A 15,635-nucleotide genomic window follows, 5' to 3' on the forward strand; every position below is an offset into this window, starting at 1 on the left:
TTCATGAATTTGCTAAATGAAAATATGTATACAAATATTTACAGATTTTCGATCACCTACTTAACTCAAAAACTACAAAACTAGTAATTATAAAAAATAGATATGTATATACCTAAGTATCTCTTATTATAACAAGTTAAATTTTGTCAAATTACTATCAGCTGTTAATTACTAATTATTGTTTACTTTTCTAAACCTTATTTCAACTATTAAGTATGTTGTCTATATCTAGCCTACGACTTTATGATGTTGATAATAGACTAAGTGTTGTGTAATGAATAAAAGTGCGTCCAAACTACAGAATAATGAGGGGTTTAAATAAATAGCTTTTACCTCGAAGGTGAGGTGATGCTAAATTTTTTTATGATTCTAACAGAACCCAACAAAATATCACGATAAAGTAAGAACACACATTGCTGACTACAGTTCAAATATTTTGAATTTTATTTACTTCTTTTTGTAATAAATACATAATTCGATTGATTCCAAATATTTTAAAAACTGTACGTTGAATTGTAAAAAATCATCTTTTATCACTGATGGTACTTCTGGTTGTATTAAAACAATATGATCTAAATAAAAATGTTATTTTGTACAATAAACTTCAAAAAGGTTCGATAAGTACATTAAAGACTTGGTTGAAAATTTGAATAATTCTGTAACATGTTAAAAAACTCGTAGTTATAAAAATCAGATCCCTATAAAATAATAATAAAATGACAGTATTCATTGTGTACCACTTTTATTTACAAAATACCGAAATATTACAAAAACAAAACTGTATACAGGCCAAGTCAAATAAGAATAATTATATTAAATGGATTAAGACAGACAGTTATGCTAACAGTCGAGTAGGTGTTTACAATAAATAATAAATATTTTCAACAACAAAATGTAAAGTGATTCAATCAATAAAAATACAACTAACTTGATTTAAATGGTCATATAAACAAATACATAATACATATTATGATCAAACTTAAGAAATATTTTTTTGGTATATTCTCACACATTATTTAAGAATTTACACTATGTACAATATAACACTTACAATTACATAAGGAGTTATTCATAGTTGAAACAATAATTAACACAGCCAAAATATGCTGTTGACTATACACTATTTTAATACAGAAATCTATACTTATTTGTATAATTGAAACTAGTTTTGTAACATCCCACTAATGAATAGTTTATGTAGGGAAAAATAGTACAAAACTAGTTTACCGTTTACAAATTTAAATATATTTTTGATCTGCGTGTGAAGACAATCATGTTGTGCTTCATTGATTGAAAAAAGAATGTTGCACGTCTTAAATTTTGTGCATAGAATACTTGTAATAAAATATTTTATCTACATCTATTTCTTGCAAAAATATTATTCTTCAAATTTGATGAAAAAACCTAGTATCAAAACAGTACCTGTTATTTTAATAATAAAAGCTGTAGAAATTAAAACATTCCAAGTTTTGGTGTCGTCATCTCAAAATAAAAAATATTATGGTAGAATACAACAAGAAGAAACTATACTGCTATTTTTTATAGAACAAAATTAAAAGAAAAAGTATAAAATAATACTTGAACTGAAAGTTTAAAAATTTTTTTAGATGTGTGGTAAACAAAACTAAAAATTTTAAAATAGTTATATTCTTTAAAAATTAAAATTAAATATTACGTAAATTTACAAATATAGATTTTGATTTTTTTTACAATATGTTAATTCATAAAAATATAATGTATTTTATATAAATCTCCTAGAATTGGTATCTAAAATATTTAAACACCATGCACAAATCGTTACATTCTCGTAGATGTCTAGAGAAATATGTTATGTTATGAGGTATGTCAACTTAGTAATTTCTTTTATTCTAAAACATCACGATTTCTGTATATAATTTCTTTACTTAACCATTCTCTATTCTACTAATAAGTTAAGTTAAATATCTAAGCGAAGCAAAAATTTCTGTTTTGTGAGCATTCTCCTGAAAAACAAACCCGTTTCGTCACTGAATAATAGTCGACCGATTTTTCGTACAATCTCTCAACAACCACTGACTCACCAATGTAAAATATTAGTAGCTAGCTTCGTGCCCTGCTAAAATGTACAGATCATGACCTTCCTCATTTGTTAATGTCCCAGTACGTATTAGATTACTTTCAAGCATTACCACTCTGCAAAAAAGCAAAGAAAAAACATATTTTTTTTAAATTTGATAATACATACTTGTCAGCACCTAGGAGTTTATAAGTTCTTGATGTATCAGTTATTTCTTGTGTAATTTCACCATTTTTAAACGATCTTCCTTGCATTCCGTGCTTGTGAAAAGCTAAAACACTGTCTGGAAGACTAACTGAAACACAATTTTCATATGTAAAGAGATAAAATTCCAAGATGGTCAATAACTTACTTATATTTTCAATATTAAAATGAAATTTTAATTCTGAAACTTGCTTCTTATTTATTTTAAGCATACCTTGCGGTGTGATAATTTTAACTACATTATCATAACAAACTAATATAGAATCTTTATCTAATTGAGTAACATTGACTATATTTAAATTTTCTCGTTTTGGTATTACTGTCGCTGTTCCATCCATATCTTGCAGTTCATCAGAATGAAACCAGCTTGCACCTGTGGATGAAAGTTTAGAATAGGAAATTAATTGAACTCAATCTAGTTACCTGAATTCATATTAATGAGATCCAATTTGAATCTATTTGGTTGGTAAGCTTGTTTTATGGAAACACAAACCATAGGATATTCCAATTCTGGAGTAATTATCATTTCAAACACATTTAACGGGTTAGGAAGAACACATTCAACATGCTAAAAATTTACTTAGAAAAAAAAATTCAGTAATAGGCACTTAATACCTACCTTCAATAGCATAAATTTATTAAGAGGATCATACCACTGCATGAGAAAAATACCGTTCGTTGAGGCACCACAGAGATATTTATATCCATTGTATGGATTTCTGGCCACACAACATCTCTGTGTTCCTCTAGTATCAGGTACACGCGTAGTTAATGCAAATTTCCTTGGAACGAGTCGTTCATGAATACGATTCATATGCAAACTGAACCTATGAGACTGCTTATTTAAAAGAGCTAATAAATCGTGTCTATATAAATGTGGTGTTTTGCCTTAAAATAACAATTTAGCTTTACATAGAATAACGTGAATGTGAACATATATCTAACCAGATAATGTCATGAGGACATCTTTTATCACATACATCCAAACTGTTCGTCTGTTATACAACTGATCAATGCAAGTTTCGTGAAGTTCATTCAAATTAAGGTTATAAATTCCTTCCTCGGCGCCTATTAATAAATGTTGATCTCTTGTCTCGGGGTGTATCCATGAAACTGTGCAATGAATTCTTAATGGACATCCATTAAATACCTAAAATAATTCGTTTATACAAAATTGACATAAAAATCCACATTGGTTAATCAATAGTAAACAGACAAAAATTTATATCCGATCCGTTTCCCACGATCTATTCAAAAACCTAAAAAAAATTCTTAACTACGGTGGTGTGCGAATAAAACCGTACACTATCAAATATTATATTTGATAGTGGCCACTGGCCCCTTTGATGTGTAATTTCCTAGTAATACATACCGGGTGTCGAATGGATTTTGGTAGTCGCGAGCAAAAAATTTTGATCGTCAAGGTCATTCTTTGACGCAATCGAAAATGCTCCATTGTAAAACAGTCGTAAAATATCATAACCTATCATCATGTTGTATGACATTAATTGTCTTAATTTTTTGACACTTTGTTGACGTGGGCATAATCAGGCAGGGAAATTTTTTAAATTTGTGACAATCTAACCAAATTTTGAAATGACATTGACGACCAAAATTTATTGCTCGCGACAGTACATACTTAGGCACTTTACGTGTAATAGTAAAAATCCTGGGATATTGGGTCCCCTAATTATTTTCCAACAAAACCTTAAATAGGAAATGAATGTTATTTAAGTTATTCTTTGCCAAAGAATAAAAGTAATTTTTTAGAAAAACATTTATGTTATGAAAAATTGCCAAAATTTGAGCAGCATTTTGAATTAGTATCTCGTATTGTCAAATTAAATCTTTTAACACGTAAATCAACCGACAAAAACACAACGTGAAAGTAGTGCAAATTTTCTAATAATTTATTTAAACAAAACAATTCGGTTGCCATGGTGACGAGCGTTTTAAAGGTCCACGAGTGCCAAAAAAGCTCAATTTACACAAGAACGAGTTGAATACAACGTTTTTTTGTTCGACGAGCCCCTTAAAGGCTCCAAATCGGTTAAAATCTTTAAAATTAGCTTGACGTTTCGTTTTGACATGTTGTGACATTTATCAAAATCCGTTCACACAGGAGAAATTTCTCAAATTCTGACAGTGTCGAAAAAAAAAATCTTAAAATTCATTGTAAACGGTTTCAAAGCAGAGGGGTTGTTAGATGTTGCCGTATTCGACAGGTAAAAATACTGAACCCGATAATGGTCAAAACAAGGCGGCCCAACACAGCGGGTTGTCTCAATCCCCGGGACATTATTTTTCGTGCCAAGTGCACCTGTTATAGTCGGCACGGAGATATAGTGATAATGTATTCAGTCCCGTACTTAACTTCAATAACGATTGTCACTGTTAGCGGATTTAGTTTACAACCATTACAAAGGAAACGCTTTTGACGGTCAGCATTACCTGGCGTTCTTCAGGCAGTCTTTATTGTATTCTCAATTTGGTTGTAGGTCGTAAAATTTTACGCTATTTAATCGCTCATAATATGCAATAAAATTATTGCATATTATGAGCGATTAACGGGAAGCGGTGCGTGCCGTTTGCCGTACAAAGCAAATATACAAAATGTACAATACAACCCTGCTTAAAATATTACCTGCTAGTGGTAAACTAGGATTTATAAGCCCCGCAAGATCTTTAGCTTAAAGTACCATAAAATTTTACGACCTACAACCAAATGGAAAACACAGTACAGGCAAAATATCTTGTCCAAGCAATTATCCCTAATAAACTACTTAAACGTTGCCAGCCTCCTCGTTATGGGGACTGAATACATTATCACTATATCTCCGTGCCGACATACAAGTACTATCGGATGTATATCGTAATGTATTTTATTTCATACTGGAAGTCTCTTGTGCATCATTATTTTATTTCAAAAATTAAAAAATCACATTATATTGTGAAAATAGCATCACCTTTTTTCCTGTGGCAACGGCCGTTGCTATGGTTTTTTTAGATCGAATATTTTTTGACTTTTTGATTTGATGTATAAAAGGAAAACAGTCCGGTAGGTGTTGCTAAGTGACACTTTCCGGCTCTGATACTGTTATAACTCACCTACCGGACTCAAATTGATGATGCAATCGAGCATCTACCGGACAGTATGAAATAATAGTTATTTAATAAACTAGTTTGTTAATGAAGGCGATTAATAATCGAAACTGTTTAACGAACGAGTGTAGCGAGTGAGTGCTTTTAATAGTTAAAATTATTAATCGCCCATTAACAAACGAGTTGATTACAAAAAATTTTCGTTGATCGCAAACTTTTTTTTTGCGACAAAATTTCAAATTAAAGCCAAATCAAAACCAATTTCATCTTTTTCGATAAAGATGAGACCTTATAAAATACCTTCATCCTTTTTTGGTCCTCAGGGTAGGCCATTTAAAAATTTTTCAACACTTTCTATTCACTTTTCCACAAAGAGTGTCAGAAGACGTCAACTCCATTCACATTCAATTTCACGTAAAAATCACGGTTGCTAAGAAAACCTAGTTACCTTTGAAAAATATGACATGCGAATTATAACCAAAAAGGTTGGCTTTTGAAAAAGTGAATTCGTAATTGTGCAGTTATGGAGCTATAAAATATAGAAAACCCTGCTGCACTGTCTGCCGAAAAATAGCGTATTAATGAGGTCCATTAATACACTATATTTTAGAGAAAATAATTCATTAATATTGAAATTAACAAGCGGTCAACGGAATAGTTATTTAATAAACTAGTTTGCTAATGAAGGCGATTAATAATCGAAACTGTTTAAAGCACGAACGAGTGTAGCGAGTGAGTGCCTTTAATAGTTGAGACTATTAATCGCCAGTGTCAAATTTGACACTGGCAGTTCGAACAATTTTGATTTTGTTATTCTGACATAGCCCCGATACCAACATTTAAAAAAATTAAAATAGCCTACTCTGGTCTAAAACAAAAATGAATGTATTATATATGGTGCTATTCTCTAAGCAAAAGTCGCCCACTGTAACTCTATAAGCTACAGTCTGTAACACAAAATGGTATTCTCTACGGGAAATTGCCTCTGTAACATACATACATTCTAGAGCTTACAGTCGCTGTAAATTTATGGTGAAACAAATCGTCACCATAAGCACTGTAATGGCTATTTATGCACCAAGGGCGTTACAACGATGATTACGCCCGGAGAACGATGAATCCAGCTCGAGGGCTTTAGCCCGAGAGATGGATATCGTTCGATGGGCGTAATCATTCGGTGACGCCGTGGTGCATACAAGATTTTATTTTTCACTATACGTATTCTTAAAAAATATATAAATTGATGAGGGCGTTATGAATTCATTACCCCCGCTTATTCTTATTACGCCCTGTTTTATTCCCCGGTTGTTATGGACATGTTTACGTATTTCGTATCCTAGGAGTTATCATGCAATTATACTAAAGTGAAAAATAAAGTCATTAATTCATCATAAGTGTCAGTACATGTAATCTTGACGTTTGGTTTCATGTTAATTCTGCCTGGTTCTACCGATTATACCGACTCACTATCACAAAGATAAACATGAACATCGCCCATTCTTTTGGCGATAAAACGGGACCAGTACCAATTGCATTTGATTTCTTGGACAACTTATACCAAGACTTCTGTTCGCGTTATCTCAAAGGACCAGATTTATTGCGGTATCATTTTGCGCTTCTAAAATTAGTACAGTAAAGACTTCTTTGCGGGATGCTTCTCGTTTATTTCTCGATTAAAAGTGCCGTAGAGTATAGTCTATAACTAACAACTAGTTTGAGTTTGAATTGGGGGTGTGGTAACCCTCACCAGTGGTAGGGCTAACGGCCTGAACAACTTCCAAATGTAATTTGAGGAAATGTTTGGATTTAATTCGCCAGAACGAAAAATATCATCCGTTTCCATTAAGTTCGAATATTCTTCGTACTGCCCGGAAGTTGTATTTTGACACCTTTTTCGTTTTGTAATTGTTCATTTTGACACTTTCCATTTTTGAAAGGTGCGAAATTTGCATTGTTCACTTGGGAAAAGCTTGCTAATTTTCAAATGTATTAAATAGCTATGCAAGTCAAATGCTTACAGAGGTATTTAGAGAATACGAATTTTATGTATCTCTGTAAGGACGTTTCTTACATTGCTCTGTTAGCTACATACTGTAACTTTTTACACTATGTAGTGAAATTTTAGAGAATAGCACTATATACAGCGTGATCAAAAAGGACTGTTTAAGTTGGCAGTATCGATTTTTACTTTCAAATGATATAACCGGAGTAACTTCCGGTTGTTGACGACTTCACACTGACACTGACAGTTCAAGTTGTTTCTTTGTATATATAGTCGTTTTCAATGACATCCGTGCTGTCAATATGACAGTATGTTGGCATCAATTGCTGTTTCAGTTTAGTAACTTTGAATTTCCTAATTTGGCAATTTACCTTGACGCCGCAGCAAATCGACAAATTCATATTATTATCTATCATTTCCGACAAAACAAAGAATATATGTAGTGTGATTTGGATTCCGAGGATGATTTATCTAGTGTAATCATGTTTTATACCATGTTGAAGATTGATTTCTTGTTTGTTGTTGATGTTTCTCGAAATATAAATTTACTTTTACCATAACCTAAAATTCTTGTTTGACGTTTTTTTAACTAGGATTATTTGCTTATACTCTGAATACTGGTTATGAACTTATGAACTCGTGTGTACAATATGCAGCAACATATTAAAAATGACACTGACAGCACGGATGTTGTTGAAAACCAAGAACAGCATACCTAACAGGACTGCTAGATGCCATAAGACATGCGTTCGCCAACGTCTCAATCGCTTGTGACGTCACTGCAGTCCTCGACCGGTTTGCTAACATTTGTGAGAGTGCATTTTCAATCTATGAAATTTGTTAGTTCTGTTTCTCTTGGACATTTTTATTTATCCTGAACAGTTTACTTATACAAATGTTCATTCTTCGTTCGAAGAATAACGAAATGACATTTATCCCTTTGACATTATCATTGTTTTCCACGGCGCGCTTATTTTTTTTTTCACATTCATTTATAAAGCATCGTAAGAATGAATTTTTTATTTATCTTTTTTTAATTTTTATTGCACAAAAGCCAACGTGTTAGACATCATTGAAAGCAGAAAAAAAATTATCTACTCTACTAGAATAGAAATAAACAAAAATATATTTTTAGGAATCAGCCTGTATGAAAACAGTTTATTTGAGTTTCGTTAGTGACTTAAAAGCTTGTGTGTTTAGACGCTAATTTTTTTGTTTTCTATGAAAAAGGACATTTTATTTTCTACTTAGTAGAAATTTATTATTTTAAATTTAGAGGTAACATTTTAATTGTGCAAAACATGCGTAGCACAATATGTGCGGTGTATGGATCTAATAACACCTATATTAAGCAAAAAGAGATTGCCGAAAAATTTTCATTTCATCGCTTTCCTAAAGCTAGACACCTTGTTTCACAAATTATTAGAACAGTGGATTGTTCGTTATAGAAGGAAATTACGATTACAACAGAGTAAATTCATGATGATGTAAATGAGTTGCAAAGCAGCTCATCATTCTCATCACTCACCAGTATCTTTAAATACATCTAAAGAGCGTTCTGATTTTAAACAAAATGCTGAGGAATATAAAAACCATCGGAACAATTTTCCAAAAAAGTTAAGACATGGAACTTGTACACAAGAAAAGGGTGGACAAAATTTCAATCTTAAATCTTACCATGGTGAATAATTTCGAAAAGGTCCGGTGTGTCAAAAAGGTCGGATAAACTTTTAACCACGAGCTACTGGCTTCATGTAGAACTCCGAAAAAATATTTAAAAAATGTCAAAAAATAAAATGAAATTTAATTTTTGAGGTACAATTTTTCTAAATTGTTTTTTGAATCTTCTACGTTGTCCCACAACCTCGTACGTAAAATTTTGGCACATTTCAAAAATACACCTTGTATATCATATTTTACAAAATGTACCCCAATGCAAAGTAACCTCTAAGAAATATGCTTTAAAACAAGGAAACCGCATTGGTGTACATTTTATAAAATATGATATACAAGGTGTATTTTTAAAATGTGTTGAAATTTTACCTACGAGGTTGTGGGACAACGTAGAGGGCTAAAAGCGATAAAAAAATTGTACCATAAAAATTAAATGTTATTTTTTAACATAAAATTTTTTAAATATTTTTTCCGAGTTCTACATGAAGCCAGTAGCTCGTGGATAAAAGTTTATCCGACCTTTTTGACACCCGATATACAAAATTGAGCAAAAAAAATCTACAAAACAGAAACGACTCCACTATTCCAATTAATTAAAGATTTTTGCAAGCGAAGCTTAATATGTAATTACGATGAATTTCAGAAATTTTAAATTCAAATTTTCAAGGGGCATGAAAAGAAAAATTCCACAGGACGACATCGGTAGAAGAAAAAAAATTAGAAAATTACATAAAATTATCAATTAAACAGTGAAGAATAAAATTTTCTATACCTACCTATTTCTTTCTAGTCCGCAATTTTTTTATATTTTTGTATACGTAAATATTATACAGGATTATTCTAAATGTCGAAGTAGGCGTGAAAACTGAATGTAAAATTTATGGTTACCGCTCCACATAAAAAAACATTAAAATGATGTGAATAAGTGAAGACACACCATTCACACACGGGAGTTAAATTGGGTGCAAAACAACTCAATATTTTTAAAATTGATTGCAAAACAACTCAATCTTTCTGGATTCAACTGTTAATTTTACAAAAATAAAGAAAAATCTCATCACCGCACTTTTCACCTAAAAAATAGAGTGATAGCGACAAAATTGACAGTTCACATGCAAGCGGCAAAAATGTAATAACATGGGCATGGCCTACTTCGACTACAATCATTTAAAATAACCCTGTACATAATTTTATAATAAAATATTCAACAAAAATGGCATTTTTTCAAATTGATTTAATTTAAACACAGCAGATTAATTCTCCCATCCATGCTTTTCAATGGGAAACGCGTCAAGTGAGGACTGCAGCCTACGTCACAGCTAACGAGAGGTTGCGCGGACAGATTCAGGCGATCCAGCAATCCTGTTACTGTTTACTATTCTTGGTTGAAAACGACTATACAGGGTGATTTACGAGGAATAATGAGCCCGACGGAATAGAAAATGCAACCCACAATACATTGCAACAAAAAGCCGGACATCGAAGCGGTAAATGTCCGGGTTTTCCTCCTGATGAATTGCGGGTTGCATTTTCTATTCCGTCGGGCTCATTATTCCTCGTAAGTCACGCTGTATGTATTTTTACACATACATAACTTACAATTTTGTCGTTGTTGATTTCACTTAAAATATCTGTCAAAAGACGTATCCGGTTGCAGTATTGCAAACAGCCGAACAACAAAATGCTCTTAATTGTATTGCCAACTTAAACAGTCCTTTTTGATCACCCGGTATATAGTTTAGATAACTATAATGTATTCTTTTAATTACTATTTAATATCCATGCGAACTGACGAATAAGGTAGTATTTTATGAGAAAAATATGCATACCTTCGAGAAACAAGCGCCCATGTGAACTTTTGGTGTGGGTGGTAAACCATTACTTGGAGGTCTTGGTGGAGTGTGTCTTCGACGATGTTTCCTTGGGGGGACGGGGGGACAAGCGACCAAGTCGGGAGCATTTGAATCGTGATTGTTCGTTTCAGGTTCCGTACCTTGATTTATTTTTTATATCAAAATTGGCCAATGGTGACCATGAACTGCTTACCATTAACACTTCGGTCGGTTCTACCACTGTCACTTAGTGACCTCTGCCGTTGACCGTTAATGTTCATGGCATTTATGGGTGAAAACAGTTCATCTACTGAGGAATGTCTTCTTGGTGAGCTATTTACTAGGGACTCGTGTGTAGGACTAGAAATATGATGCACGTCACATTTTACATTGACATCAGAATCTTGAACTGGAAGCGTGGCTCTGAAAGTGGAAGCATATAGTTATCTTCATAATTGGTTTACGGTCTTAGATCACTAAGTTAATATTTAGTGCCAAACCCAAAAATAAAACAGACAAGCTAAGCTACTTTTCAAGCATTGGCATGGTGCGTACTTACATACATGTATCACAATAACAAACCTTAGAAAATAATGCTGATAATTTAATAAACACCAATTAACTAGAAGCGATATTGTAAAAATTGAAAAAAAAAGTTGAAATAATTAATAATATCTTATTTATTATTAGTAACAATTAAATAATTTGAATATTTAATTAGTAAGAAGAACTTAATATGTAGGTATTTATCCCTACATTATAAATCAAACTTAGAAGAAACGAACTAAAAGTGATTTGCTTAAACAACAAAAGTGAAGTCATTTCTTGTCAAACGAAAATAATTTTTATATACATATTACAGATATCAACGAATAAAATGTAGGTGTAGATTGTGGCATTATGTACAATAAAAAGTTATTAAATACATATTAATGAAAACAAAAAATAACTGTCGAAATTTAATCGATTCAATGGTTTAACTTCTGTCGTAGTTTGCTCCATATATTTCCACAAAAATAAGCTATCTTTGATATAAATCAGATTATTATTCAGTTTATACAATATTTATGTACAGCTATGTAAATTAACCCATTCTCCAAATTAGGCATTTGATTTCATATATAAATTAAGGTATTTAACTACATACATATACAGAAAATTGTGACAGTAATGATTTTGTGATGTTGTAAAGTGAAATATAAACGTTTTCGTTATTACATATAACTAAAACTTACTGCTGCGTGTACGAATCCGATGGCTCAAACTTGTAGGCTCCCCTAAAATAAATAATTAAAAGAAATGACAAACACTAATAACTAAATAAAATTATCATTATGGTCATTCCCTTTCACCCAGGTGTAGCAAAACAAAAAAAAAGCAATGATGTTAGTAAGACTTGCAAAATGAATAAGAATTACCTCATCATTAATTCTTCATCAATGTACTGCAAGAGACTCCTAGACAACATACAATAAAATTAAATAAAAATTTTAAACAAGTCATTTAAATTTGAAAAATATTTGTTTTATTATTTCCTGCCGTTTTTTGTATTAAAAATGGCAAAAAATAACGGTTAGTAGTAGAAATTTAATATTCCAAACTAACAAATTATAATAGTGTTTAATGCAAATGTTTACTTTTAACTTTCATGCAACTACATTATATAAAATGGAAATAATTATTGATGGTCACTAACTACAACTTATTTGTTATTCTTCGTTAATACATAAATATCAATTTAAAATAAATCTGTTTTATTTATAATGTAAATAAAAAAAACTGAAAGTATTTTCATATCGTTTTACCTATAACAACTATTTCTAGTTATAGGTACTCTCTGATAAGTTACGTCGTCTATTTTATGGTGGTTAACCACTTTTTACCATAAATTTGTGCATAATTATAGCAACCTTATTTATTAAGCTATTATATGAACTTTCTGATAACCAAAACAACATAACACTGTAAACCAAAGTCACAATTTGTATTTACTTTTAATGATCAATATTCTAAATTAGCTCAGTTAAATTTTTAAATGATGAATATGAACAAACAAAATAATGTAAACCCACATTGACAAAAAAAAAAAGATACAGCAAATAATAACAAAAGCATAAAACAAAAACCAAATTCCACACGCTCACACATCTAACCTCAAAGACATATTCAAAATTTGTGAACCAGTCATTGCCCGCCGATCAGAGCTACGAAACAATACTTGAAAAGAGTTTCACATATTAAATGAGTTTAACCAAAAAGCGTTACTTTTAGATGCAACTATAAAACTGTTACATACATTTTGATTGAACTCATTTTGTAAAAATGCTCATCATTTCCTAACACACTTACTTTTCTCGATTAAGCGAATCAAATGCTGTTCCAATCCCACATTTCTTATTTTGATGCTCCACACAATTATGAACAGTTGTCACATTGTTCATAATATCTGTAACATCCCAAGGTTGTTTATCACGTGGCAATGCATTAGTTGCCCCTAAATGGTTTTGTTTATAAAATATTATATAATAAATTAAATAAGGAAATTACCAGTCCTTTGTAGAGTATTGTTTGATTCATCAATGTTCTCAATCTCAGTAGATATATGTATTGCACTTTGTGGTTTTGGACGTGAAGTAAGTCTTGATGCAATGCGTTGAGGAACATTTGGTATTGCCTAAATTTTGAATGTTAAGAATATGATGACACGCTTTGGTGATAAATGTATATAAACAATATTGTCATTTGAGATAAAACATTTGTTTATGTATTACAGTTAATAGCTTTCCTAATTTCATAATATGATAATGAATATTTACCCCCTCATCATCTGGTTCCTCTGTAAACATGTGCGAGGGATTATTTACTTTCTGTAACAATTCTATAGCCAGTCTTCTGTGCATATCACCTTGAAAAAAAGCGTGCTAAAAATAGACAATCATTAATTCAGTAAAAAAATATATATCAATAAACCTGAAGCAATTTCTCAGCTGTTGGTCTCTTCTTGGGATTTTTTGTCAGAGCCACTTTAACAAAATTGTGAAATGTTGGACTCCTGCTTATACATAAATTAAGACAAATATAAAATAAATGTTACAGATATTACCATTTTTCTTTATCTTTAAGGGTAGGAGGTTTAAATCCACTCTTTGACATTAAAAATAGAGCTCTCATAGGATGAAGATCAAACATTGGTGGTTGTAATTCTGCCAGTTCAATTGCAGTAATTCCTATTGCCCAAATGTCACATAACTGATTGTAACCACCTTTGCGTTCAACTGCTGCTACCTCGGGAGCCATCCAATATGGTGTTCCAATAAATGATTTTCGTTTATTAATAGTTGCTGTAATTTGAGCAGAAACACCGAAATCTGCCAACTTAACATCACCATTTTCAGTAAGTAAGATGTTAGCACCCTTAATATCCCTATGCATCTTTCCCATAAGGTGTAAATATGAGAGACCTAACAAAGTTTCACGACACATATATGCTATTTGCTGTTCAGTCAATGGACCAGTAACTAAAAGTTAATTTGCATTAAAAAAAAATAAAACCTTACTGTTAAATCACATACTATGATATATATCTTGTAGAGAACCACCACCACAATATTCCATACATATCCATAATTTATCTCTGCGTAAATAACTACCATAATATGCTATAATGTTAGGGTGTCGACAGTCTCTCATCATAAGAATTTCTTGCTGTATAATTCCAAAATCATCTCCTAAAATCATAGTTTTTAAATGTGATCGAACAAGTGGTTAGATAATATTAGCTAACCAGGTTCTAACTTAATCACTTTAATTGCAGCCAATTCATTTGTAGACAGTCTTTTTGCCTGAAATTACAAATTTGTATTGCATTACGTGCTTTTTATATGTATTAATGTAAAATAACTATTATTTTGCTTACTTTATAGACATCACCATAAGTTCCACTCCCTATCCTTTGAATTAGTTCATACTCGTCCTGAGGATTTCTCCTCGAAATATCTGAACTTAAAACTCCTTGGGCCATAGTTTTCTGCTCTCAGTGAATTACATTTTCACTATATACGTTTGTAATAAAATAGTTAAATGTTTACGTGAATTTGACAGCTACGAGCTTCTGAGAACGGACATATTGGTTATTTCATGTATACAACTTTAAAATAATAAAACGTGTCGGTTGTTGTCTTAAACTATTATTGTTTTCACTAGAAAAACATTGAACCGATTGAAATTGAAGATTTAGATATATTTTGTAACGAATCGACGTCACATAATATACGTAGTCAAGTCATTGATTAATACCTGCCCTAGATACCTGCACACCTATTTTTTTAAGTTGGTAAATGCATAACTCAAAGGTTGTTCTAAAGTTCATCATTGGCGGAGATTATCATCGGTAAAATGAATTTTTTATCGACAATCATACAAAATGTTCAAGGTGTTCTCCCCCGGCTTGAATACTTTTAACTCACCGTTTCATATTATTTTGTATTGAATTTTGAAGCGTCACTTTGACAATTCAAATCAAGTTATCAACAGTGTTGCCAATCTAATTTAAAAGTCATAGCCTACTTTAATTATAAATGTAAAAGATCTCACGGTAGGCTCCAGCCCAGAGAGAATATAATAGTTAAAATAGTTTTAACTATTATATTCTCTCTGCTCCAGCCGTTGAGTGAAGTACTGAAGGGTACTGAAGGTGAAGGGACATTAGGTGAAGGTGGGGATGCGCAGCAACGAAAATCAAATAACTAGGTATATTTAACTAATA

At 31.5% G+C, this 15,635-nt stretch overlaps 1 protein-coding gene across 13 annotated transcripts; it reads right to left on the minus strand.

The window, feature by feature from the left end:
• Positions 1 to 725: 725 nt before the first annotated feature.
• Positions 726 to 15,357, minus strand: hppy (MAP4K3-like protein hppy). 13 transcript variants are annotated; one of them, XM_069041182.1, is made up of 20 exons: positions 15,167 to 15,355; positions 14,787 to 15,069; positions 14,655 to 14,712; positions 14,443 to 14,598; positions 13,974 to 14,388; positions 13,841 to 13,922; positions 13,687 to 13,791; positions 13,418 to 13,544; positions 13,220 to 13,364; positions 13,024 to 13,074; positions 12,289 to 12,327; positions 12,106 to 12,147; positions 11,085 to 11,293; positions 10,868 to 11,031; positions 3,206 to 3,410; positions 2,880 to 3,148; positions 2,684 to 2,828; positions 2,409 to 2,633; positions 2,225 to 2,351; positions 726 to 2,172 (listed from the first exon to the last, which is right to left on the minus strand). In XM_069041182.1, the coding sequence occupies exons 2-20, from the start codon at positions 14,889 to 14,891 to the stop codon at positions 2,073 to 2,075; spliced, it is 2,769 nt and encodes a 922-aa protein (XP_068897283.1). In that variant the 5' UTR covers positions 14,892 to 15,069; positions 15,167 to 15,355; the 3' UTR covers positions 726 to 2,072. The 13 variants fall into 13 exon arrangements, with proteins under 13 accessions (XP_068897283.1, XP_068897294.1, XP_068897288.1 ...); XM_069041193.1 differs by having other exon boundaries at positions 726 to 1,982; positions 2,036 to 2,172; positions 14,787 to 15,355; XM_069041187.1 differs by having other exon boundaries at positions 726 to 1,982; positions 2,061 to 2,172; positions 14,787 to 15,354.
• Positions 15,358 to 15,635: the final 278 nt, after the last annotated feature.

The sequence above is a fragment of the Tenebrio molitor genome, chromosome 1 (genome assembly GCF_963966145.1).
Source record: "Tenebrio molitor chromosome 1, icTenMoli1.1, whole genome shotgun sequence".
In the NCBI taxonomy this organism is placed as follows: domain Eukaryota; kingdom Metazoa; phylum Arthropoda; class Insecta; order Coleoptera; family Tenebrionidae; genus Tenebrio; species Tenebrio molitor.